At 38.2% G+C, this 27734-nt stretch overlaps 2 protein-coding genes across 3 annotated transcripts in view; both read left to right on the top strand.

The window, feature by feature from the left end:
* The window catches only part of LOC108576640 (lethal(2) giant larvae protein homolog 1), a 17850-nt gene extending 14180 nt beyond the window's left edge, over positions 1-3670 (top strand). Inside the window, exons 7-15 of the mRNA XM_017939666.1 lie at positions 1-285; positions 378-534; positions 600-745; positions 824-1340; positions 1410-1690; positions 1997-2132; positions 2372-2589; positions 2939-3021; positions 3281-3670. The exon at positions 1-285 is cut by the window's left edge and continues 743 nt beyond it. Of these exons, the coding sequence (XP_017795155.1) occupies positions 1-285; positions 378-534; positions 600-745; positions 824-1340; positions 1410-1690; positions 1997-2132; positions 2372-2589; positions 2939-3021; positions 3281-3382 (1925 nt within the window). The 3' untranslated portion in view covers positions 3383-3670. The remainder of the gene's footprint in view (positions 286-377; positions 535-599; positions 746-823; positions 1341-1409; positions 1691-1996; positions 2133-2371; positions 2590-2938; positions 3022-3280) is intronic.
* Positions 3671-6408: 2738 nt separating this feature from the next.
* Positions 6409-26381, top strand: LOC108576658 (casein kinase I-like). Of its 2 annotated transcripts, XM_017939698.1 has the most exons (9): positions 6409-7281; positions 7513-7623; positions 8324-8472; positions 9380-9576; positions 9660-9862; positions 9969-10230; positions 10623-10783; positions 18247-18334; positions 25902-26381. In XM_017939698.1, the coding sequence occupies exons 1-9, from the start codon at positions 7206-7208 to the stop codon at positions 26059-26061; spliced, it is 1407 nt and encodes a 468-aa protein (XP_017795187.1). In that variant the 5' UTR covers positions 6409-7205; the 3' UTR covers positions 26062-26381. The 2 variants fall into 2 exon arrangements, with proteins under 2 accessions (XP_017795187.1, XP_017795188.1); XM_017939699.1 differs by lacking the exon at positions 25902-26381 and having other exon boundaries at positions 18247-18338.
* The last annotated feature ends 1353 nt before the right edge of the window (positions 26382-27734 follow it).

The following is a 27734-nucleotide window of genomic DNA, read 5'->3' as shown; positions in this document are numbered from 1 at the left end:
CAGTAAACAGGGAGATCAAAGCCATCACAATGAACATCGTAAACGATCGGGACGGATTTGTATGGAAAGGTCATGATCATTTGCCGGCGAGAACGACCAGCATATCTTTCGCAGTTGGTTTTCAACCGCAAAGTCTTCTTCAATTATACCCGCCAGCTGCGGTTACCGCGCTGGCTATACACAGCGAGTGGGGTTTACTTGCTGCTGGTACGGCTCATGGTTTAGCTGTTTTCGATTATACAAGAGCGAAGGCTGTCAATGTGAAGTGCACGCTCAATCCAAATGGTATTTGTCGTTATCCCCTATTGTTAATTCAACGAATCATAAGGGTATCCGTAAGGAGATTTAACTACTTAAGACGTTATTATGTATTGTAGATCTTTCTGGAGCTGGTGACACACCGATTTCCAGAAGAAAATCCTTCAAGAAATCCTTGAGAGAATCTTTCAGGAGATTAAGGAAAGGAAGATCGCAGCGCCGAACAAATGCGAGTAGCCCGACGAGGAATGCTGCGCCAGAGAAGAAGAAGGAACCGTGAGTATTGTTTAAACATGTTGTATGTTAATCAAATAATGGTTGATTGTTAATTTTTAAAAAAGGCCTAGTGTTGCTTCTTCACCAAGTGGTGAACTTTCACCGGTAGAATTAAAACCTGTGGAAAGGCAAGTGGAAGCGAGACCTGTAGACGATGCGCTTGGATCGATGGTTCGATGTTTATATTTTGCTAGGAGTTATATTATAAGCAGTAAATATAACCAGTTGATTTTTTATTGAATATTATATAAATTGTGAACATCTTCTGAAGTTCTTCTTTTTAATTTAGTGCAAAATACAACGCCTACACTTTGGGCAGGCACCAATAACGGTACAGTTTACGTTTTCACGTTAGCAATTCCCGCGGGTGTTCGAAGAACGGAAGAAGATGTAAATTGTACGTTAGGAAAAGAGATTCAATTAAAGCACAGAGCACCTGTAATTGCGATCACAATTCTTGATGGATCCAGCGTACCGTTACCAGAACCATTCGAAGCCGAGAAAGGCGTGAGTCCTGGCCCCGATATGGCATCTCCACACAGAGTTGTAATTGCCAGCGAGGAACAATTCAAAATCTTCAATCTTCCATCGTTAAAACCGTATTGTAAATACAAACTTACCGCGCACGAGGGTTCAAGAGTAAGGAAAACAGGTTTCGCGAAATTCACGTGTCCAGTGGAACCAGCGGGAACGCACGAAGAAACCTGTTTATTATGTTTGACTAACCTCGGAGATTGTTTAGTGCTCAGCATTCCCGAACTGAGAAGGCAGCTTAATGCCGCTGCTATTAAGAGGGAAGACATTAAGTATGTATATTTGCTTAAGTCACTGATCCGTTTAATCCCTCTTTATAATTGTTTTATCGTTCCTTTCAGTGGAATTTCTTCGTTGACGTTCACGAAAGCCGGTGAAGCTTTGTATCTTCATTCAAGCTCAGAATTACAGCGAATTTCGTTATCAGCTAGTAAAGTGACGAAAGCAAACTGTGCGTTAAATTTACCACCGAATGCCAGGTCGTATCCGGAGACAAACAACGACGAAACTCAAGAGCAAGGTGTGGTCGAAGGTACAGCTGAAACGGAAGGTGAAACAACACAAGGAAGTCAGCCACTTACGGTACAAAGGATGATTACAGAGAATGGTGTAGTGGGTTCCAGTGAGTATATCGGGTATTCTCCACGATGTTTCCTTCTATAAATTTGTACTTTAACCATACATCGGATAATCGTTAAGTTAAAAAATTCATCATAGGATGTTTAAACGTGCTACCTACTAAATACGCGTAACCGCTTGGCATATCTTGTAACCCGTGTATATATTTAAATGTTGCTTCGCTATATATAATTACTTGTGATTTATTAAACGAGCTAGCCGCTAAATTGTACTTTATGCCAATTAACATCATCGAGAAAAAGCTGTCTCCTAACCCTTTAGTACCGATTCTTGAATACGTGTATTCTAGCGGGTGGTGACGAATCGCCGAAAGAATCATCATTGCAACCAGCTGCAAGCACCAATGATGTAAATGGAGATGATGATCGTCAGGACTTAAGTTCTATTGGAGATATAACGATTGATAGCGTGAAGGACCATTTACTGTAAGTGAAGGTGTTGTATGTCATGCCTAGCTTCTTATCGTTTTATTTGACCTGCTTCTTTTGCTTATTCGTGTATCATTTTATATTTTGTGAGAGTGAAAATGATTGAAACAAAAAAAAAAAAAAACTGGAAAAATTTCAAGACAAAATAACAACGTAATGTGATCAGCTAACGTTGCTGTACTTTTCTTTTGCTGTGCTAATGGGTATGTTTTGTGTACTTGCCATTTGTTTGGCAGTAACAGTTCGCTTTTCAGAAATGCAACGTCTTCCGAAGAACTTCATAGTCGTCTTGCAGGACTTAAAATGGAGGTGACCTCGCGAACTTCGGAAATCTCAACTCAAAATCAGTCCCTAGTTGTTAAGACCACGACCGTTGTTTCGCAAACAACTAACAATACTACCGCTAATGGAGAAGTTGAAACAAGTCAGACAAATGAAACACAACAGATGAACAGTGAGTGAAATCATTGCTAATCCGAATTAGTGTGAACTATAAATTGATCAACTGACCAAGCATATACCGTTATATTGATTTGATTTTTAACGATATGCGAATTCTTTTTTAAATGTGTTTTTTAAAAGGAATATTTTTTTAGGTCTCCCAAACTTATAGTATTTGAAGACTGTAAATAATCATATGCCCTTGATAATTTCATTATATTATAATTCATCGATCAGCTTTAATATTCTTGTGTTCGTTTTACGTCGCTTTGTAATTTTTCGTTCTTTTTTTTTTATTCCCCTTTTCATATTATTTGTATTCTTTTGTTATTGTTTCGTTTGTGCTATTTGTTATTGCGCAGGCACTACGGTAGAGAGAGAGATTCGCAGCGGTACTGAGACTACAACGACACATGCTACCATCACTCTACCCCCAAACGTCGAGGTCAGCAAACGGCACTGAGTGTATTGCGATAATTGGTGTCGGACCTTACCTCGATATTAAGCCTATAATTAACGCTTAGCATATTGTACGCTATTAATCTAATTTCACGGTACATGCTGTTTATTCTATCTGATATACTAATCAACTTTTTGCGTAGACGTATGGCTTTGTCTAACTGGATCTTTGGTAGTTTTTGCAGAATATCCAAGGGGGGAAGAATAAAATACAGGTGTGTAACGTGTTATTCTCGATATTACAGATTAGTGCAGCTGAACTGGCGAATCTGGAGGTGACAACAACTACAGTGACTACCGAAAAATCGAAAGCTCCATTGGCCAGGCCTGAAGAAGTCGGTTCTTAGGAATATTCCAAATTGCCCCGTGCCCTACTCAATGATTTTACGCTCAGAACACAGAGCGAACAAAATGATTAGATGTTTTTACTTAATGGACTCACGTGTACACAGCGGCGATAGGTAGAATTTATATATCGTAGATTTTTTAAAAAATCTAGATTTGTACGCGGCATTAGCGTTAGCCATAAACGATAAGCGAATGAACTTCGAGTATTGTAGCGACGAACCTATTCGGGATATATTATCAACTGCCAAGATTGTCGATATATTTTACGTTTTAAACTGAAACATTCTCACTGCATTTCACTTTAAACAAATCAACTATTTGTATCGAGCAAATTTTTCAACGGTTTAGTGCAACTAGGCCTAGGTAATTTTTTTTAATAAAAATGCATTTTATTTACAGATAAGTGTAACAGATCTTAAGAAACACAGAAGATATCGTAACGTTTCGTATTGTTTTATCCGTAAATTGACTCGTTCAAGCATCGTTTTTTAATTAAATACAATTTTAACAAAGTTTCTTATTAGGACAGCATTTAAAGATCGAACAATAGAAATTTCTAAATGATCCGTTTTTATAGTGTGTGAAGCTAAAAGAAAAAGAAATAATATAAAAATTCTAGCTTGTACAAAGAAGCAAGTTATACATCACAGATCGTGAACATGGCAGCCATATTGTAACGCAACGAATATGTTGTGCTACGTCGTATTTCTAAATAATAAAAATAATAAAGAGGCGACTTAAATCATTTATATAGTATTTCGAATATATTGTATGGGCGTATCGTGACAGAGGATAAAGAAGAAAGAAAAAAAAAGGATAACGTTAAATCGATGCGCCTAATAAAATACAGAAAATAGCTACTTAAGTAGAATTACGTTATAAGAAAAGTTACAGAGATTAAGCGAGGGAAACTTAAAACGCGACTATCAATGGCCATGACGTAGAGGAGGAGAGCCGTTAAGAGTATATTTTTTATTGACGTTTGTTAATCGTTAAGTTTCCTTTTTTCTTTCGCTATAGAAACGACCATGGTACAATGAAACTATTTCTATCGAGCAGCATCGAAAGTCGTTGAATTTCAAGTCACATCTGATACGATACGAGAGAGAACAAAAGGAAAAATGTAATTGTGTTTTAGCATTGCACGTATGTCCGATCCTTTTTCTAGATAAAGAAGCTACTTGTTGATTAATTTTGGTGGAGGACAATTGCTACATATTACTTCTTACGCGGATAAGTCGTAAAATTCCACGAATGTACTATTATTATCATTATGTAGTGATGTACTACGTAGCTTGGTTTTGTTTGTTTGTTTGTGCGAGAGTACGGAACGTATTTAAGATATCACGATTTTGGATCTCAGTAAATGTTCGAAACGAACGAGAACTCCATCTCCACAGGAGCTATTTCGTATTCAGACTCATCTTTTGTAATACCGTGATGAAAGATTTTTTACAAAAACGAAAAGGACTAAAAATATAAAATATTTTTATCGAAAACGACAGACTGACGCATGAAAGAAACGTATTCGTTTCTTCTTTTTGCATTTAATCGACACTATTCACGCGAATCCGAACAATACTTTTATCTATCATCCTTTATCGTCTGTCTCTGAAGACTGCGCACGTGTTGAAGAAGTGTGTCAATTTACTGTTCGTTGATGCGATTAATGTGAGGCCTTTGTAGATAGATTTTAATCTTTCTCTAATTTCATAATTTCCTACGACTTTTTACTTCTTTTAATCGACCGCTTCGCGAAATGTATGTTTCTTATACGCGGTTACCGCGAATAAATGTTATACAAGGTGTTCCAAAAGTCGACTTTGCACAATTTCCATTCAGAACAAAATCCTGAATAAATCTTGACCTTTCCATAATCGACAATAATTCGGACAAACTTGTATCGTTTTATTCGATTCATTTAAATTTAATTCTCGAAGGCCCAACATAATATCCCAGGGAAATTGATACGTGTGCTGTGTTGCTGGAGCACCCTGTACCGTTAATTTTATTACAATTGTAAACTACATTAACAAGGTGAAGTCAAACGCGCTAAGTAAGATACAAAATGTATGAAAACAAACGTGCTTCTGCTATTGTAAAATTATTGGTTTTTTACCTTGATAAAATATTACACACTGTACACGTTAAATTGTTAAAACTTTGTTCCCAAAATATTTCCTACTTGTTCCTTTATAAAATATATATACGATGAAACTTTCATATGCTATGTCTATTTTCAATATGTATGCGAATGATTGTTAATATTTTGTTGAAATAATTATATTCATTCATTAAAATTTTGTAAGTTTACGTTATTTTTTAAAAACGTGATGCATCATCGAATAAAAAATAGTGTCACGTCCTAGGTTTTCCTCCTACAGGAGCGTGCATATTGGGGATCTTGCCCCATCTTCCTCTACCGATTCGTACTTTCACACACATCTCCAAGAGAGGAAGAGCATACCGAGAAGTTAACAGAAAAACAGAAACGTTTCTGCGTCTTGGAGTCCGTCTGTTATACTCATCAGTACGATCGATGCAGTCCAAACCTGCCCCAAACGCCTCCGGCTGATATCATGCCCGGAATGGGATTTTATATCCCTAGAACTGCGACGAAAATTTGCGAAAATCACACGTCAATGCGAGACACCTGGTGACCATCGCTTTAAACGTTCAGGCTGCAAGTGTCGTCCAAACGGTCAGGAGACGTTACAATAGCAAATATTTAATACGAAATGTATCGACGACGCATTTTACTGCGATCATTGCGTAACACATACGTCTCATGGAAAATCTACTTTTAGAATTATAAGTGGATATACGTATATATGTATAGCTGATTCTCCTTTTATGAAGAATTTTTTCGACGAAATTAAAAGTTCGCAAGACTATCGATTAATCGCAATAAGCGAACCGGAAATACTATCGACCATGATTTAACTGGTGTTCACCAGATGACGCAGAAGTTTTTCAGGCGTGTCGAAAGGCGCTCGCGCTTGCGTCCGTATGTCTTCATCGCGTTCGTCGTTGTGGTGGTCACGGTTGGTAGATAGCGAGTGTGCAACAGTAGAATAGGACTTATTGAGTAACGCGTCATAGAAAGTGAGCGAAAGTGATAGAGTGCCATGATAAATTTGTACGAATGGACGGTCGTCGATTCTTTGATCTTTGAAAGTCCGTAAAAAAAGGTGCGTTCGCGATAAAGGTGGCGGAGAAAAGTGGATCGCGATTGGTGAATCTTAGACGGCCATAATTGTGCGCCATTCGGTCTCCGGTGCAGATCCGCGCAGCGAAAGGGCAGATGCCCTTACGCGGTTCATGCTCCCATTGGTGGGTACGCGCTGATCTATCCGGATCGACATACTTAGCGAGATCCGGTAGTGTTTGTCGCGGCAGTTTTACGAGCTCACCGAATTCGCGAAATCTAAAAACGAAGAGCAGCCAACCGCCCCCCGTGGGAGGCGAGCATTTTCATAGTCACCTCGGTAGCCTGTGCGATCTCTGTCTAACAGCAACAGTAGCAATCGCAGCGCCGTCAACAACACGGCGACAACGACAACGACGACAGCAGCGCCATCAGCGCGACCGCCATCGCAGCGAGAAGAAACAGTATTCCTTCGAGGAGAGAAAGAAGAAATGCCTGTAGGTTCGCGATCGGTGACGCGACCAAAGATGGAGGCCCTGTCCAGTTTGTAACACGGCAGCCAAGTCTCGTTTAAAACGCACCAACGGGAGCCACGAGCGCTCCTCGAGTCGGCTGCCTAAAGTCGCCTTTTGCCCCCGTGCTACTTTTCTTCGTGAGCCCCGTGAGGCTGGAGGATGGAGCTACGCGTTGGAAATAAGTACCGGCTCGGACGGAAAATCGGGAGCGGCTCATTCGGCGACATTTATCTAGGTAAAGTTTCCTTACATTCGACATTCACCTTTTACTTGCATCTCCCCCATACCCCCCTTCACTATCCACCCACCTACCCACACGACAGTTACATATTTGCCCTATGACACGCATGAACGCGCCAACTCCCCCGTGCACATACACTGCTTTCATTATTTTTTTTTTTTTTTTAAACTCTTCTAACAACTGCGTGACCGTGGGCCTGTTTGGCTTTTTTTTTGTCGTTTTTAGGTACCAATATCTCCACCGGCGAGGAAGTCGCCATCAAGCTAGAATGTATAAAAACGCGGCATCCGCAGTTACACATAGAATCAAAGTTCTACAGGATGATGCAAGGTGGTGGTAAGTAGATTTTCGTTGGTTGTTCGATCCCCGATCGGTTTCAAACATGATCGAGCATTTTGAAACTTACACCGTCGCTCGGGAACTGTCAGAATTTTGTTTGTTGGACAGCTGGTTGGTCTGGCCACTGAACCTTCTCTCCCTCCCTCTCTCTCTCTCTTTCTCTCTCTCTCCCCTCTCCATTCCCTATGTTGCTCCTTTCTTCCCCTCCCTCATTCACTGTTCTTTGTGACAATAAGGAACTTTACCGTTTCAACGTTTACATATTTATGTTTGAACTTTATGAGCTGAATTATTTCAGCATGCAATATTTGTGTACATTAACCTTCATATTTTCCAAACTTATGGCGATAAGTATACAAATACGATGTTATTACGCAGTTTCGTTAAATTGTTTACGTTATTTTCGTTTGTTGGAGAATCGATAATAATGGATACTTTTGTCGATCGATTTTAGAAATTAAACTATGCAGGTGTTGCAATTATGATTTTTGTAATACGTTTCGTGTTTTTAAATATATTTTTTAAAATCGTTGTTATTGTTGGTACGGTAATAAATTATAACTAAATAAATACTGTATTATTGTTATTACGAACATATTTACCGTTAGGACAATATTAATTTCCGGTTTGTTTTTAGACTTTAATGCAGTCTAGGTTTACCCTACACCATTGTCAAAAAATACTTGTAACATTTCAGTTGGTATACCAACTATAAAATGGTGTGGCTCAGAAGGTGACTACAATGTAATGGTAATGGAGCTACTTGGTCCATCCTTGGAGGATCTATTTAACTTCTGTTCAAGAAGATTTTCCTTGAAAACAGTCTTGCTTCTCGCCGATCAGTTGGTAAATAATAATTTTTTATTCATGTTAAAATGTATGCAGTTCTTTATAAAGGAAGTGTATTAGATTCTTTGCATAATATTCATCATCATTCTAACTACTTTCTGTTATTTTCTGAGGTAACAATATAACACATATTTTATGTAAATAATTTCAGTATTTGTTAATGATAAGATGTTATTTCTTATGTAATTATCTTTGTGGTTTTCGTTGCTTGTCCTGAAACAATTAAATTGGTTCATCCTTTAATGGAAAATAAAAGATTACACATGTAATTTTATCTTGTCCTGCTTAAAGAATATCATTGATTCTGTTCATTTCTGTGGTATCATTGTAATTACAAGTCATATGTTGTTAATGTTCAAAGTTCACATTGCAACTGTGTGCAAGTATTTGTTATTCTGTTTTCTGTTACTGAAATAAATTACAATATAAGTTACATTCTTATCAACTAATAACCATGTCGGCTGATAACAAAGCTTTCTGATCTCAACAAAAACAGTGTTTTAAAGGGGACTAAGGCTAGTGCACAAAAGCTTTGCTTGCAAAGAAAATGTTTTGAACAAAGAACTATTTCGGGTATTGGTCTAAATATAGCAGAAACTTAGAGGACAACATGTGTATCCCCAAACAAAGATTTTTCTTTCTGCTGAATATTTATTATCTGTTAATCATGACGTTTTAATAAATAATGTCCCTCCTTGGTTTAATCTCACTTGTTCTATATTGTATACGTGTTCAATGACCACAAAAATCTGCTTAATGCATGACTTCTTTCTCTTTCTTTCTTCAATTATGCTTTGTTTTTATATCATATTACAACATTCTCGTGCATCCCACTTTTTACATATAATCTAAATTATCAAAGCAATTAAAAAAAATCGCACTTTCTGTATTCTGATTCCCACAGATAAGTAGAACGGATTATATACATAGTCGCAATTTTATCCATCGAGACATCAAACCAGATAATTTCTTGATGGGCTTGGGAAAGAAGGGAAATCTCGTATACATTATAGATTTCGGGTTGGCTAAAAAGTACCGCGATGGCCGTACTCACAAACACATACCTTATCGAGAAAACAAGAACCTAACAGGAACAGCCAGGTTTGTCTATTGAGATATATCGTTTTATTTAACCCTTTCATATTTCTAACAACTTAAAAACACATAAATTTATACTTCAATAGATACGCAAGCATTAATACACATTTGGGAATTGAACAATCACGGCGAGACGACCTCGAATCCTTAGGGTACGTTCTTATGTACTTCAACAGAGGTAGCTTACCCTGGCAGGGCTTGAAAGCGGCAACTAAAAGACAAAAGTACGAACGTATCTCGGAAAAGAAAATGTCCACACCTGTCGAAGAATTGTGCAAGGGTTATCCTGGTAAATTTCCTCTTATCATAAACCATAAACCTCTATATCATTGTACAAATGTTTATTAGAGTCTGTATCGTAATTTTCTATTCAATTAAAACTTTTGTCATTGTAGTAGAGTTTGCATCATACCTAAGGTATTGTCGAGGACTACGATTCGAGGAAAGGCCAGACTATTCGTACCTACGGCAACTCTTCCGGACGCTGTTCCACGGACAGGGCTTCACCTACGATTACGTCTTCGACTGGAATATGTTGAAATTCGGTAACGTCAGGCAACAGACGTTGTCCTCGACGCAGCAAACACCGATGCAGTCGCAACACACGAACGCGGCGCTGCCCTCTGGGACCAATAACGATCAAGAACATCGATCTAGGTTGGTGTGTTAGGATGAACAAGAGAGATAATCACGAATGAACCGTCAAATTCTTTGTACGCGAAATCAGACGTGAAAATACTAGCAATCGCAACTCCACCATGCCGCCTTTTCATGCGTATAAATAGCATGGTCATTTCATTACCCAGCGTGCGCTATTCTTGGTGGCTGGGTCAATGAATCGGGAAATAGTCGTGTTTAACGATACGAATAACCAAATACAACCAAAATTCTCCTCTTCAACGCTTACCTTTCTCCTTTTTTTTTTGTTTTTTTTTTTTTCATTGTTACAATCGAGTCATTCGCTCAGACAACTTTGAAATATTAATAATCTCTCGAATATTTTGTTCCATTCAAGATTCTTGTTATTATAAGCATGTTCCTTTTTACAGGCCCTATACACGGCAGTGTATGGCAAACATATCAATGGGAACGGTGGGCCCGACCGTCGGCGGAACGACCACGACGACAAATTTGAGAAGCATGCGGCAGAAACGCGAGGCGATGGAAGCACTTCGCGATCAGGACAATCAGGACAAGAGCGATCTTCAAGGTAAACCACAGTTCTACCCAAAATTATGTTCTGGCCAACAGCAGGCTATAACTGAGCGAAAAACACAGCTCCTAGTCGGACATTCGCAGCCGGCTGGAAACGAGACGCCGCGCGCGAATCCTTGTCAATTCAGTACGTTTAAATCGTCACCGGTTAGAACTGCGCCAGAAATTGGGTCTCTGGACATAGCTGGCATTAATCTAGGACCTCGTGAACCTACTTCGAATCGTGCAGACCTGAACTGTAGCACGTCTCGCGATTATTCAGCGAACAGACTGCCAGATATTAGTCCGAATGCGTCGTTTCGCCAGCCAGATAAGCAGAGTTATTTTTTTCAATCGTATAAAACAGAGAAAGACATAGATTGCGAGGTGATGATGTTCGATCGTCCTGCCCTCGACGAGAAAAAGATCGACTACGTGGACGATGTAGCTGCATCTGGTGGTTCGTTGAATTGTTTCGGTGGCTTGGAGAAAGACAAAGGTGGAGCTGATCACGACGACAAGAAACAGAAAGGTTCTACACTCGGTGGTCGACATCATGCTTCTGGTCACGATGCTCGTCGTGATTCGGGAAACGTGGAATTTCTCGAGAAAGAAGGCGAAATCTTCAAGATAAGCAGTAGCGAATTACTGCAAGAAGCGGCCTCGAAGAAGAAAAGAAACTTTTCTTTCAACAACAAAGAGAAAAATCACAGAAGCATGGAGTCGTTGGAGAGAAGCATAGACTTGTCCGCGATGGATGGCAAGAGTCTTCATTTATTGTCAGATGAACGACCGGTAGGGTTTTTTCACGGGAAACAAAGAAGCCTGGACTCTTCTCAAAAGTCAAAAAACCAACAGTCACAGTCCATGGATTCGTCCGCGAACAAGGCACGAAAGCGGCCGAATTTCTTTCAGCGTGTTCGAAGAAGCTGGCATTTTTTACTCATGCAGCGCAGAATCAAACAACGAAATAAATACGAACGGCCACCGAGCGGTCGTGAGAAGTGCGAGTATTTTTTGCAGAGACTCCATAAGAACGATTTCCTTGATCGTGCTAATTTACCTGTCGGTCGTCCTCAAGCTGAGGCTAATCTCTATTTTTTCTCTAAGCCAGACAACGATACCAATAAAGATGAGTTAATACCAAATGATCAGAAGGATCAGAAAGAGGTTGCACTTTTACTGGAAGATGTTACGCTTCGTATGGTGGATGGGGAGAATGAATTACCTGATAAAAGTACCAATGAAATATCGCAAAATGAAAACGATAGAGAGAAACCACCATTGATCACTGAAAATGATATCACACGAAAGTTACAAGAAGTGATTGGTTCAGAAAAGAAAGAACAATTCGTAGATTGGGTAGTGACTATAGCAAATTTGGATGCTTTGAGTCATGGTACCCATTCAAATGAGTCTGTAGGCTATGGTATATTACACGGTACCCTTGGTATTTTGAAGGGTATACTATTCGATATTTTTCTCTGCATATGCATCTAAGAGTTTCCTTCTTCTGTACGCGATTTATATTTATACAAGAATCTGCATCACGCACTGAGCAATCCATTGTCATTAATATTTTCCGTATGTTGTTATGCCAAGAATTTTCCACACTCTGGTGACCGTGTCAGGGCCGACAAGGCCCCTTAATCTTCGTTTCTGACTTCACTTAAGACAGGCGAGAATTATGACACGAGCGTCACAATGGGCAAATATTACCGAATCCGTCGTTGCACCAATACTGCTTCTATTGTTTAGGTTTAGGCTTAACTCCATCTTTTCCCATGACCTGGAAACATTATTACACGAATTACTTTACACTCGTCTGGTTGTGTCGTAGGGAACCTGTTTCAAGGTATCCTATTTCCTAATTCTCCGAACTTTCAACAAACCGTGTACACACACTCGTTTCACGCATCTTCATTCGTTTTTTTACATAAATTAGAACACTTAGGGAAATGAAAGATCAATTTTTCGATCTCTACAACTATTTTTAATATATCGTATTTCAATTATACGAATAAGCTATTTTTACCGTATCACTGCCATTTTTGAATCTCTTTTTTTGGAAAAGCTCAGTATTTTCTCCGATATTTGTAATCGTCCGTAAATCACAAATTATCCCACCGTAGTAATCGATAAATATTTTCCTCACCTGTTGAACGATTTTCAATGAAAATGTTCAGTGACGAGGTTAAGCGTCTCATTAGATAGGGTTTTTTTTTTTTTTTACGAAAAGCAAAGAAACCTCGACTCCATCACAGTCCCATTTTTACACGTTTTATACTGATAAAAAAGAAAAAAAAACGCCTTTTAAAAACGCCTTTACAACTAACGACTGACTAAACGTAAGGGAACCAAGATAAATAAATCCATGCGGATGGCATAACAACGTACACACGGTCGATCGAGCTTTTTTCGATGTATACTCGGTGGAAGAGCTATAGCGAGGTCGTAAAATCAGACAGGCGTGAAAGAACATGAAATCCGATCGCCAAAACATCAGTTGGGTGAGATATGGAGCTCGAGACATGTTCAGGGTCGCACGAAAATTCAAATCGACAACGGTTTTCCCCTTTACACAGTATATTTAAAAACTTGATGAAAACCAAAAAAAAAGAATACTACGCAGAAATGAGAATTTGGTTAGCTCAAGGAATGCAGGTCTGATTGAATCGTATCCCGAATAGGTCCATGTTTTTTAACACAATCGTAAAAATGGGGCACATGTATTGTCATTATTGACCGATGTGAAAACATCGACGAATCGGATGTTTTAAAATTGAGTGACGAGAAAGTCGGGCGTTGCAAGCGAAGTTACCCCCTCTTACCCCTGTTTTGTCTCTGTAGTCATATTCTCATCTCTGCGTGTAGATGCGGGTCTATACTGATCCAATCACAGCCGTTGTTTCGCCGCTAGGAGCGTTGGCTGTCCAAGGGTACGCGACTTTTTCTCGCTGCGTACATCTTGAAATTTTGGGGGGGCTCCTTGTAAGACGTAGTACTAGATGAATCGATGTTTTCGCCTAATTTGTGAAGATTTACGACTTGATTATATCTCTTTCATCAAGCATACCTCGTAATCCGTGAGATTCACGGAGGGAAAAGAAGAACAGTTTGGCTAACGAGACACGCATTCATACAGGTCTATATATTTTCATATAATCGTGTTACGCAATATTACCAAATACAACTCGCGTGTCGCGGCGTATGTGTGATGTTCACTTCTCCTTTAATCCGAGATACGTGCCGAATACGTAACATTTTTACATATTTATCGTGCGAGGTTATATATTCGCGTGTTTCGTGAATAAAATATTCTCTCTCTCGATACGTGGTGTCTATCAACGTAAAACGATAATCATCGTTTTATGGTTGAAATTCATTTATAAACCGAGAAAAAAAGAAAGTACGAATGTTGGATATTGCGTTCAGAGCGTGGTAAGAGAATAATTATTGTCTCGAACGCACACGGAAGGTATCTAAACACATTATAAAAAAGCTTCCGTCGCACAAAAGAAACGCTTTCGTCCACAAACAGGAATCTTCTTTTTTTTTTTAAACGTAATTTTTATATCGTCGAGAGCATAGTTTTATAAGGCATCGTGTATTTGTTCATCTTGTTTTTTTCTTTCGAATCATTAACAATGCATCGATAACGTCGCTGTCTTATAGAGAGAAATCTCGAAAACGCACAGCACATTCGTGTTTTTATCATCGTTTATCGATTTATCATTCGAGACTCAGAGTTCACGTGTTCATGCATTTTTTTTTTGTAGAAGATTCTGAATCATCGTTGTCTCTATCGCGAGTGTGATACACTTTATTATATTATTAATTTTATAAACGGGAAGAAAACGTGAAAGAATAATTGAGGAAAAGTGCTGTGTTGTGCGATTCAAGCGTCAACGTGAACTCTGAGGCTGAAAGTATTTTTCTCGCACCGAACTCTCGCATCGTAATCGATAGGATAGCTTTACCAGATATTGTCATGTTCGTTTATTTAATCGTTGACATCCCTTCCCTCGTCCTCACTCCCACTTGATTGTTTCACCGCGACAATTATCGAACATTGTAATCGATCCTAGCGCTTTTTTTTTTATCTTCGACGCTCTCGTTCGCTGCTTTTTCCAAGAAACAAAAAAATTTAACTCTCTCGATGATTAAAGGAAGTTCGTAATAATTGCGATTGGAAATCTTTTCGTAGCAGCGAACGTGTTGACTCTTTGAAGCAACGATAAAGGAGAATTCGATTTATTTGGAATTTTCCAACTCCTCAAAGAGTTAGTGAAGCGTGTTCTTAGGATTCCAGCGGGACGGAAGGAGCAAGGATCGTTTTCATGAGAGTATTAGACGTTACGGAACAAAATTCCTTTATTCTTGAATCACATCGAATCATTTTTTTTTTTAAATCACAGGGTTGTTGCAAAAATGAAGATTGCTCTTTCATCTCATTCACGATTTCAGTAACTTTTGCAATAATCCCTATCGAAATTGCATTATTTCTTCAACAGTATATAACGATACACAGGGTTGCCAACCTAATTATTTTCTCTAGGTATGTTGGTACGAGGAAACTTTTACACGTAACTCGAAAGGTTTCAAGGGATAAACAAAATGGAAGAAATTTCAGAAAAATGAAAAGGAGTTTCATATTTAATTTAAAATTTCAGAATCCAAGCTCATTTTAACGTCTGCTATTTTCTCAACATGCACTACAAAAAATATATACATTTATGTAAAAAATACGTAGGTGACCTTGAGAAAAGAATAACAGAAATAGCATTGAAATTCGTTGAAACTATTTATATTGCGTATGAAGAGTTTCTCGTATCACCGTGATCGAAGAAGCTAATTAAATGGTTCGTTTTACGTGACTCACCCTGTACATATGCATATTCATCTTCGCATCTAAACCTCTCATACGATCCTCTGTTCACAGACAAGTGAACGATAGCCTCGTTCGTTCGCGGTGATCGATCCTCGATCCGACGAGAAGAAATCCCTCGAGGTCATATAAAGGTTACCAAAGCTTAGATAGAGATGCTACACAGTTTTTCTACTTCCTCTAACCGCGTGAATGCGCAGTCTCTCGAGGGCTTCTTTCTCGCTCGCAAAAAAAAAAAAAAAAGGTCTTAGAACGTTGTACTTCTTCCGCAAGCAACGAAAAAAAACGCAGAAAGAAAATAGAACCGCTGGATACCGAGTATTTTCGTCGTGTTACCTTTGTTTGTTCCCCTTGTTTTGATCTTTTTTTCTTCTTTTCTCTTTTTCTACGCATTATATTTCTATTTCACTCACAATATTTCTTCTGTTACATCTTCCTCTTCCTAACTACCATTAGCAGTCTTCGTTTTCAATTTTTGCGCATCTATTTGTAATCATTCTGTTTTTTAATTGATAGTGACGATGGTGATGATGATGATGATGATGATGAAGAGAAAGTAGCAAATAAATGTTTTTCCATTCAAGGACTGGTCTCTTTATTTATTTCACCACACGACATTGTCGATCGATCCTCGTCAAAATTTTCTTCTCACTTGGCTTGAATGGAAAAACCAAAAAAAATTAAAATAAATCTTAGAATTTTCGTTTTCACGAATAAATGTCCACTCGCGATTCCTTCTCTCTCTCTCTCTCTCTCTCTCTCTCTCTCTCTCTTTTATTATTTCGTCGATACTATCGCATCATCTGTCTTCACGAAGGCGCAGCGCATTTTTTCACGTATTTCTTGCTATCGTCAGCGCACGTATTTTTTTTATCGTTTATTTTTTTTTTTTTGTCGATCGAGAACAATTTTTCCATTTCAATTGCCAAGCGAAGTGAAACGTATTGAATTCTTTTTTTTATTTTTGCACGATCGAATTCATCTCGACCTGCTCATTTGTATTTGCTCGAACGAAGAAAGAAAATTTGTACGAGCGAAGAAGATTCAACACGATGATTTACTGCGCCGACTCAACGACTCGTGATAATCGATTTTCTTTTCCTCGATCAATCTGCGCCAGCTTATAATTATTATTGTTTCCAATCTGAATTCGACAATCTTACTGAAACGATCGATACAGTTCAACGAATCGTCACGATAGAGAATACGTTTTCACTTTCATTGTAAATCTCTTTGTACATATCTAGGATATTTGTTATAATTTGATTAGATGTGAATAGAAAACGGTTCCTTGAACTGTATTCGTCATGGTTTCTTGGCGTACTAGAAACTTGTCTCGTTCCGTGACGCAAGATTCGCGTATGGTAGGTATAACATGCGTGCTATAGTCATTTAAGACGTGTGCTTTTGTAATGCGTGTGTTGTTCTTTGTCTTTGATTTCTCAACGGAGAGAGTCACGCTGTGCATGACCGTAATTATGTTTGTACAAGGATTCACGAACCTTTTCCAGTTGTTCAAACAATTCTAATCAAAGCATTGTTAAGTACACTTTCATTCTGACTTGGAGAATTAATTAATGTTTCAAATTCAACTGTATTTCTAACATTTCTCAATCAGAGACACGTATAAACACGTATACACATACATGTAGCATAATCGAAAGTTAAATGTCCAGGGACTTGCATGCGCCAGAAACACTCCGCTTTAACACACTGAATAGATTCAATTAAAATATACAAGCTATGGCGTCACGAGATCAATTTATAGTTATCACATTCACCTGCAAGTCGAATCAATGAGCCAATGAATAATCTGTCGACCTCTGTATGCACAAGGAGACAGTGTTCTGACTTGTACAGGGTGTTTCAAAAGAAGTGTTTAATATTTTTTATTGAGGTGGCTGATAATAAGTGTATTTTGTATTCAAAGAGTCTTCACTGTTGTGGACTATGTTGTTGACAGTGCATTCTTGGAATTTTCTTTTCTTTTGGAAAGAATGTAATTGGGATTTTATTTTGCAAAGGATATTATTGAAATTTTCTTTTCTTTTGCAAAAGATATTATTAGAATTTTCTTTTCTTCTGCAAAGGATACTATTGGAATTTTCTTTTCTTTTACAGAGGATATAATTGGGATTTTATTTTGCAAAGGATATAATTAGAACTTTCTTTTGGAAAAGATATTGGAATTTTATTTTGCAAAGGATGTAATTGAAATTTTCTTTTCTTTTGCAAAGGATACAATTATCATTTTCTTTTCTTTTGCAAAGGATATAATTGGAATTTCCTTCTCCTTTCTAAAGGATTCAATTGGGATTTTATTTTGCAAAGGATACAATTGGAATTTTATTTTACAAAGGGTACAATTAGAATTTTCTTGTATCGCACAAAGAATACCATTACAATTTTCTTCTGCAACACAATACAATTACAGTTCATTCTTTCACAAATGATACAACTGTACAAATTTCCTTTCAAACACCCTGTATCAAAGAATTCTTCACAAATTACTTAATTAATTTTCACGCGACAGAAGATAAAAAGAAGTTGAGTATTGATGCATTGTTTGTTTTCTGATTGATCTCTTTCAGCATCAGGTGCGGGTGGCCAAGAACGAAGGGTCAGCATGAGGTTGCACCGTAGGGATGCGGCTGCAGGAGAGATGCAACCGAAGACCAAGTGAGTTGCTATATCACGGCAAAAACGTCATCGCAGAAAAGCACCTAAGTATAACTCGCTCTGCTAGCATTTAGGGGGAGTGGTCTTTTTAACTGTCCGTAGTAGTCTCTCTCTCTCGTAACCGGTCCTAACGTAATTATACCGATCGTGTCGCGTACACGAGCCTAATGTTCTGCTGTCTTGTCCAACGGAGCTTTTCTGTACGACAATTAACATTCGGTTCTTTTTTGTTTGTCTTTTTTTTTTTTTTTATTTGTTTCAACTTCCGATCGATTTCGTAGAAAAAAAACCTATAACCCTTCACACTTTACATTTTAAATACTCAGTGAAATGTGTCACGTTTTTTCAGATAATTTCTTTGCAATTATTATTGGATATATTGCTGATTGTTTGAATTTGCAATGGAACGATAGAACATTTCATTTTTATTACCTCGTTGCATATGAAATTTCTTTATGGAAATGGGAAACTTATGCTCTACTGTTTTAAATGCAAGATTTATCAAAGAGGTTAAGTTTAGGTTATGTTACAAGTAGAAAATGATTCTAATCAAATTCCAGTGAGTTTCTTCTATGAATTAAAATTGAGGCACAGTGCATTAGAGATAGTAGAACATAGTAGCACAGAATTTAAACATTTAAATAATCCTTTAACAAAAAAGTATTCAGCAATTAAAGATCCATTTGAGAAATTTATCACCAGTATTCAAGTTTTTATAAAAGTAGACTAAATCTACTTTGCAATTTGTTGTCAGAAATGCTTATTTTGATTAATAAAATTAACTTCTTGACTATATTCAAGGTGCATTCTATATTTTTGACTGTGTTATCATAGTTAGGTTAAGTTTTTCTAGGTTATGTTTCAAAGTCTCCTTCACAAATCCACCATTTCATATGCAACGACCTAATGAAACATTGCTTAAAGTGTGACTGGTTGAAAAAAAAAAAAAAATGGTTGACAAGTATTGTCAAAGGTTGAAGATAGTTAATTATCTATTACAAATTGTCTGGTTTCGGTACACTTGTACAGATTAATCTGAGCTTGTTACACTTGGTGCTGCCATTTAGAGATTGCATGGAACGTTGCACACACAGTACGGGCAAACATCTTATCGCAAGTGAAACTGCAACAAGATCTCTTAAAGATCCAAAAGCCTCGAAGTTTCTTCATTTTTTTTCTTGTGTCATGTCGCGCGATTCTTCACGTTGTGTTCCACCTGTATTTTTCTATCAGTCGAATATCGTTGGGGAAAAAAGAAGAAAAGACTATCTCTCAAAGTGTCCACACACATTCTCACCCACACACACACACCTACGTGTATGTCCTTGTTCTTTTGTATCATTTTTAGCTTGCACATTCGTCACTTTTCGTTTCGTTTTATGCTTCTCACATCATCGAATAGAAAACCGAGTGTGATCGTGAAATGATCGAAAAACAGAGATAAAATAATAATGATAAATGTACAAAATAGAGAATATAGTATGTTCGAGGTAACGGGGTGGTTGCGTTTTAGAACGTGGTTTTTCGATCGAACTGTGATTCGCTGTTATAGAGAGATTATGATACATTACACAGTATATCCTTTTTTGCTTGCGAAATAGATCTCGATGATGGATGTGTCAGTGTTAGTTGCATTGAGCTCTAATTTGGCAGGTCACTTTTTTGGTAGATTGGTGTCTTGATACCGTGGCATGGCTCTCCCTCGATCAACGGAGATCCGGGGAGAAATTGAGAGAGGAGAGGGAGTGCACTTTTCTCACGTTTGGAAAGAATTTTTGGTTAACGGTGGAGTTTTCGATTATTGACATTTTCCAAATGGTTCGTGAATTGTCTCGTGTGTTTTTTGAAGGAAAATTTTCAATATAAAGGGAAAAAGAAAAAATTTACTAATATTTCTCAAATTTTTATTTTCGTTAGATTGCAATTTGAATTTTCATTTATTAAAGTTTCACCGATGCATCGTGAATCGTCTCTTAAATTTTTCGAAGGAAAACAGAAATCTCCTCGAGACTTTCAATTTAAAGAAAAGAGTGAAAAATTATTTACTTTTATTTCTCAGATTTTTGATAGATCGTAATTTGAATTTTCAATTTTGGAAGTTTCACAGGTGCATCGCGAACCGTCTCTTAAATTTCCCAGAGGAGAACGCATATATCTCCTCCAGAATTTCAATTTAAAGCAAAAACTGAAAAATTGTTTACATTTATTTCTTAAATTTTTATTTTCACTAGATTTCAATTTTCGAATACTTTCACAGATGCATCGCGAACCGTCTCTGAAATTTTCCCAAGGAAAGCAAAAGAAATTGTTTACTTTTATTTCTCAAATTTTTATTCTCACTATATCATAATTTGAATATTCAATTATTAAACTTTTACAGGTGCATCGTGAACCGTCTCTTAAATTTTCCCAAGGAAAACACGGAAATCTCCTCCAGAATATTTCTTCCAATTTTCTCAGTAACAAAGCGAAGATTCTTTCCAAATGCAACGTTAAGATCTACTTGCCTGCTACATTACCGGGGTGCACTGGGATGGTCTTTTCCTTACGTCACAATTTCAAACTATGCGTCTCTCTGTACTACTGTTATTACCATCTTTTCATTTTATTTCACCTTGAAAACCGAACTCGACAAATACTCGACTTCTGTATCCTTTCTATGCTCGTGGAGTATCGGTTTAACCTCTGTTACAAATTTTTCATATCTGCACTGTCTCTTCTATCACGTATATAAATAGCTACGTGAATCCTGAATGATACCAAACGTGTACGATGCAACGATACAATAATTTCTAGTCGAAACAAATCGATCTTCCTTTTTTCTGTTATATACGTCCTTCACATAACGTTCGATGTGCCCCGGTGAACGATCTTGAAGAACGAGATCTTGACTGAGGAGGAATCGCGTGCATCGTTCACGTGGATCATGGTTGTGGTATGCTCGATGTTCACCTGAGAGTGTGGAAGATGAAAAAAAAAAAGAGAAGAAAGAGAAAAGAACACGAGCGTGTTGCGAAAACACTTTCGCGTTGTGTTCAGCTTTCGAGATATTCAGCAGCACGTGTGTTGCGAATAGGAGCGTAACGAAAAAGAGAGGGAAGACTGGTTGTGGAACGATTACGAAACTCTGCCTGGCAACTGGTTACTCCACTTTATCGTTTCCACGCGTTTTAACGTAACTTCTCCATTCGCGACGTTTATTCGTGGAACGTTGATTTTTTGGGGGTTGTTTTTTTTTGCTGGAGATTTAAATTGAAGAAGATTGATTCTTGTTTTCTTCTGGTGTGTTATTAGTCTCTGTTGATCGTTGATTATTGATGGGAGTAATGGATTAAGTAGATGGTATTATTGGAGTTAATTTGATTTATGGGAGAAAGCAAGTGGAGAACTTCAGTCGTGGGACTAAATGAACTTTGATTTGTTAATATATGAGAGTGGAAATTTTGGAAGGTGGACACTGAAAATTTTGGATTATGGAAGACGTTCTGGGAATTCTTGAAATTTTCTATTTGGTGACATTTTAAACTCCAGTCTTTTCATCTCTGAAAATGGAAATTTGTTTGTTTTTAGGAAGTAATCTCTGGCAGTTTTAAATTCTTGAAATTTTCTATTTTGAGACATGTCAAACTTAAATTTTTTAATCTCTGAAAATGGAAATTTGTTCAGATGGAATTCTTGGAAAATAATCTCTGGCAATTTTCTATTTTGGGACATCTCAAACTTAAATTTTTTAATCTCTGAAAATGGAAATTTGTTGAGATGGAATTCTTGGAAAATAATCTCTGGCAATTTTCTATTTTGGGACATCTCAAACTTAAATTTTTTAATCTCTGAAAATGGAAATTTGTTGAGATGGAATTCTTGGAAAATAATCTCTGGCAATTTTCTATTTTGGGACATCTCAAACTTAAATTTTTTACTCTCTGAAAATGGAAATTTGTTGAGATGGAATTCTTGGAAAATAATCTCTGGAAAATTTAAATTTGGAAAATTCTTAAAACTGTAGATTCAATAAGTCATTCTGTGAATTCTTGAAATTTTCTATTTTGTGACATTCTGAACTTAAATTCTTTAATCTCTGAAACTGGGAATTTGTTAAGATGGAGTTTCCAGGAAATAATCTCTGAAAACTTCCTATTTTGTGTCATCTCCAGCTTAAATCTTATTCTCTGAGAATACAAATTTAAAAGATCAAATTTTGCAAAAGTAATCATTGAAAATTTGAAGTTGAACGTAGTCAATTTACTCTGTAACACCTTCTGCAGTAAATAGCAACGCAAAGTGACAAGTTTATTGCCCTGAATTTCCCTTAATATCAGAGGGTGTCTTGAACAATATCAAGCTGATTGAAAGGACGTAATTCCTCTGGCGAAATAGTGAGTTAATTGGTAATTTTTATCTTTACACAACGGTGACAAGTGGCATTCAAAACTCAGTGGGCATCTTGTTAAAGAGCAATTCAACCAATAAACTCGTTGAACCCTTAACTGATGCTTTTCATACACGGGCTCAATAGATAGCCCGCACGGTAACGATAAACAGAAGACGGTGTTATCGTCTTTAGTGTCTCGTTGTAACAATAGTCTTCTCTTTACTGTTATTAAATATAAAGCTCGTCGATTGGATTCAAAAAAAAAAAAAAATAATATCATTCGAGAACCGTGCTGAAATTCTAAGAATTAATCGCTTCTAATTACATGCTCCATTATACAACTTACGCTTGTTAGCTGATCAAATTAATTCAGTGCCTTTTTCCGAGAAAATCTTGACGATTTCGTGGATTATTCAAAGTTGCCTTAATTTTTCAAAGAGGAATTCGTCAAAATTCCACAAAATTAGAAATATTCGTCAAAATTGGAAAATAGTGGGACTTATTTTGAATATTAAAATTTTATTCGATTTTTTTCTAAATAAATATTGAAATTTGTGAGCGAAGGCACCAAATCAATAAGAATTCAACGAAAGACTAAATTATTAGAGACACACAGGTTTTCAAAAGAGAAGGATGTTTCTCCAATATTATAAATAATTGCAACAGTGTTAAAAAATGTAACTCATTAAAACTCGAGGATCGACAGAGTCTAGAATCCTGAAAGCAAAAACATTCGTAATGACTAGTGCTTCAAACGTTGCGCACGTGAGAAGAAAATTCCAAACTCTCACGCATTGGGTAGCCATGATATTTTAATGGGCATTCAAGGATTGTGCATGCACGCATGCACGTTTCTCTCACCAGTTCTCTCATTTCCGTTCTTTCCCTTCTCTTCCACTCTTTCTCTCTCTCTGAGTATCTTTCTCGCGAGACGAAGATAACACACACACACACACACGAAGTATTATTACCTCTGTCACAACACCATATAACAAATCGTAGAAAAAGAACCAAAAAAAGAATCCTCTCCTCTCCCAAGAAAAACAAAAAAAAATTAATTCGGCATCGAGATTCACTGGAATTCCGCTTTATGTTCTTTCGTTGACTTTTTTTCAGGTAACCGAAAGCTAAGACACTAATTCTAAATCGCAAAAGTAGGCAAAGAGGGGGCGAAAAAAGCAAAAAATACATGCAAAAAAGAAAAAAAGAAACGAGCAAAATAAGAGAGGAAAAAGATCTAAGAAAAGCGCGTTAACCTTGCTATATCGATCCTTCTCTCTCTCTCTCTCTCTCTCTTTCTCTTTCTTTGATCTCTCTCTCGTTAATTCCCTGTCGCGAAAGGAAAGAAGAGACAACGAAAAGTTTCTCTCTAGCTTCTCCTCTCTCTCTTGCTTCTTCCAGCCTTTCATCCTTGCCACAGTCGCCTGCGTCTCTCTCTTAACACATACGTGTATTACACCCGCGTGATTGTTGCTTCTCTGTCTCTCCCTCTCTCTCTCGAAAAGTTAAATCTCCTTCTTTCGAAAAACTACTAGTCTCGAACTCGTTCACCTTTCATCTCTCAGCACAGTGTGGACGAACAAAGAATTTCAAAGAAAAACACTTCCTTCTCAAGTGACGAAGCGGAGGAAGCTACTCTTAATTACGCGACACGTGTGTATACGTATGATTAAGAAAAACGAATGCTCAGAAGGCAAGAGAGTGAAGAGCGACAAAACGGAGCTGCAAAGTGATTCCTTGTGGGATGTACTAAAGTGTGCAGAGAAGGAATCAGGGATTGAAGGAGGGAGAGAGCGAGGGCAAGAGGGAGAGACGGGGAGAGACAGAGCGGCTAGAGAGACATTTTCTGTCATGGTGTTGATAGGAATGAGAGAAAGATAGATAGAGAGAGAGAGAGAGAGCGAGAGAGAAAGAGAGAGAGAGCACGGTAGCGCGCTAATGTCGGTGTTTTGTGTGTCTTTTGTTTTGGAAGCGCCATTGCAATGGCCCCACCCATCCTGTTGGGCAGGCTGACAAGCGTTCAGCAGAAATGAATCAGCAATAGCGGACTTCTTCTCTTCGTCTTCGTCGTCTTCTTCGTCTTCTTCGTCTTCTTCTTTCTCCGACAACTTCGTCGACGTTCATCTGGACAACAGGTGTCTTCTAACTATCCTCCCAACGTTACACTCGACGAAACAACTGTAAATCAACCGACGGACCTGCTCTTCCTTCTTCGCGAGAAATTTTCTTATCGGAGGGTCTTTCAGAGCTCGAATCCAAACTGTGTCGACTAGAATGAGATCAACCGAAGATGGAGACAAAGAAGAAGACAGAAACTCGGAGGATCGTCTTCGAAGAAGATATTTGCTAGAGCTGAGAAGATAAACGCTGCGAATAAGTGAAAAACGATCGGTGTCCAAGAAGAGGTCGTCTGATGATCATGGCTTCTCTGAGAAGTTCTTTTCCGAAGAGTCACACCACTCGAAGCTCAGATACATTTTTTTGTGCTCCCGTGACTCAATTTGTGCAATCGCGACGTCCGCATTTTGTTGTGCAATGCGGTACGAACTCGAGAGAAACTATATATACGTTTGTAAACCGAGATAAGAGAGAGAAAAAAAAGGAAAAAACAAGTCCTTCCACGAAGGATCGCTGGTTTTTTTAGTAATAAAAGAGAGAAAAATAAAAATGAAAAGAAAAAAGAGAACGACACACACACACACGTACACACACACGGTGTATCGACTGTATAAGGAGGACGCTTTTGCGAATTTGTAGGATGCCTAGGGTATATAGTGAAAAGGCGAGTGTACAGTACGCGACTTCGATGATGATATTCATCTTTGTACAGTCTTATTGTCCTTATTTTTGCGATTCTGACAACATTTCGTAATTATACGGGAATCGATCTAGATCTCAGAGACAGACCTGTTTGTTGTTGTTGTTTTTTTTCTCGAACGCCGCCGCGACACAAACACACACACGTACACACAGAGAGAATGTTCGTCGATATCATTATTATCTTTCTTGCCTCTAACATTCCTCCGGATATTGAAAGCTCGACTAACTGGTTCCTGGTATCCGCAAAACAGATTCTTCTTCGTGAAGAAAGTGTATCTGGATGACAGGGACCAGTGTGTCGTTTAGCGTGAGACTTTGTATAAAACGTGTAGATTATATTACCCTTTGACCCATTCAAGCACGATTTGTACATAGACAAAATCGGCAAAGAAGGCCGGACGACGGGTCCCGGACAGTGAAAGTCGTGCACGCGAGAAAAAGCGATCTCCAGCCGAGAGTGAAGTCACGCGAACCGATCTCCTTCGAGGCGAACTGGAAGAAACGGCCCAGTAGAAGTGAAGATCCTTTGCGATAGACCGATCGTCCTCCCGGTTTACCTTTCCTACGGTTGTACAAGAGAGAACATTTTGCATGTGATTACCGACCTGTGTCTGTGGGAGAGAGAGAGAGAGAGAGAGAAAAAATCGGACGAATATCGTAGGAAGAGCGATGATTTGTAAAGGTAAAGAAAAATTCCATAATGGTAATCGGTTGTGTTTTTTTCGTAGAGACGCTAATTACGCTAGGCCCAGTGTGTGTATCGATCAGAGGTAGCGTACTGTACAATTCGTGTACCGTTTTTGTTTTTTTTTTTTCTTTGTTTCATGAAATACACCCGAGAATCGCGAAATTAATTTACACACACAAACACACCGGTTGCTGGTAAAGGAGAAACGAGAGGGTAATTGCGAAGATTCGCAGCTTCGAGGCTTCTCGTTTTCACGAGTTTAAATAATAGTACTACCTCTCTCCTCGAGCCCTGTCACGCCTCTCTTCTTTCTTGTTGTTTCTTTCGTACCGATTCTGCTGAATTTTTTCGTTTCCAACGAGCGGCGAGTGGGGTGAGGAAGAAAGAGAGAGGCTGACGTTGTAGAATCTTCTCTCCGCGAGTTTATTTTCTCTCCCCTCCCCCTTCCACGCTCTTCTTCGTGGCTCTTGTGATTGAAAATGTAAACGGGGGAGGGAGAGAGAAGGACGAGAGAATTTTTATGTGATGAAAAATGGGATAAGAGAATGTGATATATATAACGGCGAGGAAAACGGTTCAGCGAGAAAACACTTGTTTCATTTCATCGTGTCTTGCGTTCTGTGTGCGTGTCCATTTGCATCTGTGTTCGCCGCGGCGCGGTTGTGTGCTTTGCGCATATTCTTTCGAGACTTTTTGCGGTGTGGTCAATGTGTACGTGCACGTACACTGCACACACGTGTACATCGGTAAATTTCGTATGCCCAGATTAGGGGAACTCGGGCAGAGGAGAGGGCGGAGGATCACTCTCGGACTTCCGTTGAGAAAAATGATCTACGGGTTGCAGAATTGTTTCTCGTCGAAATCGTGCTCCTAGAACGAGATTTCTTTTGTAATATCTCCTGCCACCACGTGTGGTACACACACAGCCTGGATATTTTTTTTTCTTCTTGCTGTATTTTGTACTTGTGTAAAACTATACTATGACGACCTTGGAGGATTTTTTTTTATTATTGAACGATGGCCGGAAGTTCAAGGCACGTGGTGGAATGGATGTGAATCGGCAACGACAGAAACTCACCGGAAATCGAGTTTCTCTCTCTCTTCTTCTTTATTTTTAGCGTAAAACAATTTGCCTTGAGAAATGTTTTCTGTTGAACGTGCGACGACGAGCGTAGTGAATTAGAGTAAGAGCGGGAAGAGAGAGGATATTAAATGGGACAAAGCGAGAAATTGTGTGCCCGAGAGAGAAACGCGAGGAAACTGAATATATCATCGATGGAGCCATTTGTTCTTCGCGAAATGCATTTTTATACTTCTTTCTTCTTCTTTGTTTGAGACGAAAACGACTGATTTACAAAGTCTGCGTTCAATCATTGGTTCGATTCAAATTTTGTACGTTTTTGAGAGGTACACGGTATGTGTGGTGTATTCATAGTGATGTATTAGAAGCGTAGGTATTTTTTTTCTATCTGTCATATATGTATATGATTTTTTACCAGTTTTTCTTATTGTAGGGAATT

Source organism: Habropoda laboriosa, unplaced genomic scaffold, assembly GCF_001263275.1.
Source record: "Habropoda laboriosa isolate 0110345459 unplaced genomic scaffold, ASM126327v1 scaffold462, whole genome shotgun sequence".
NCBI lineage: Eukaryota > Metazoa > Arthropoda > Insecta > Hymenoptera > Apidae > Habropoda > Habropoda laboriosa.
This window is presented reverse-complemented; position numbering and strand designations above follow the sequence as displayed.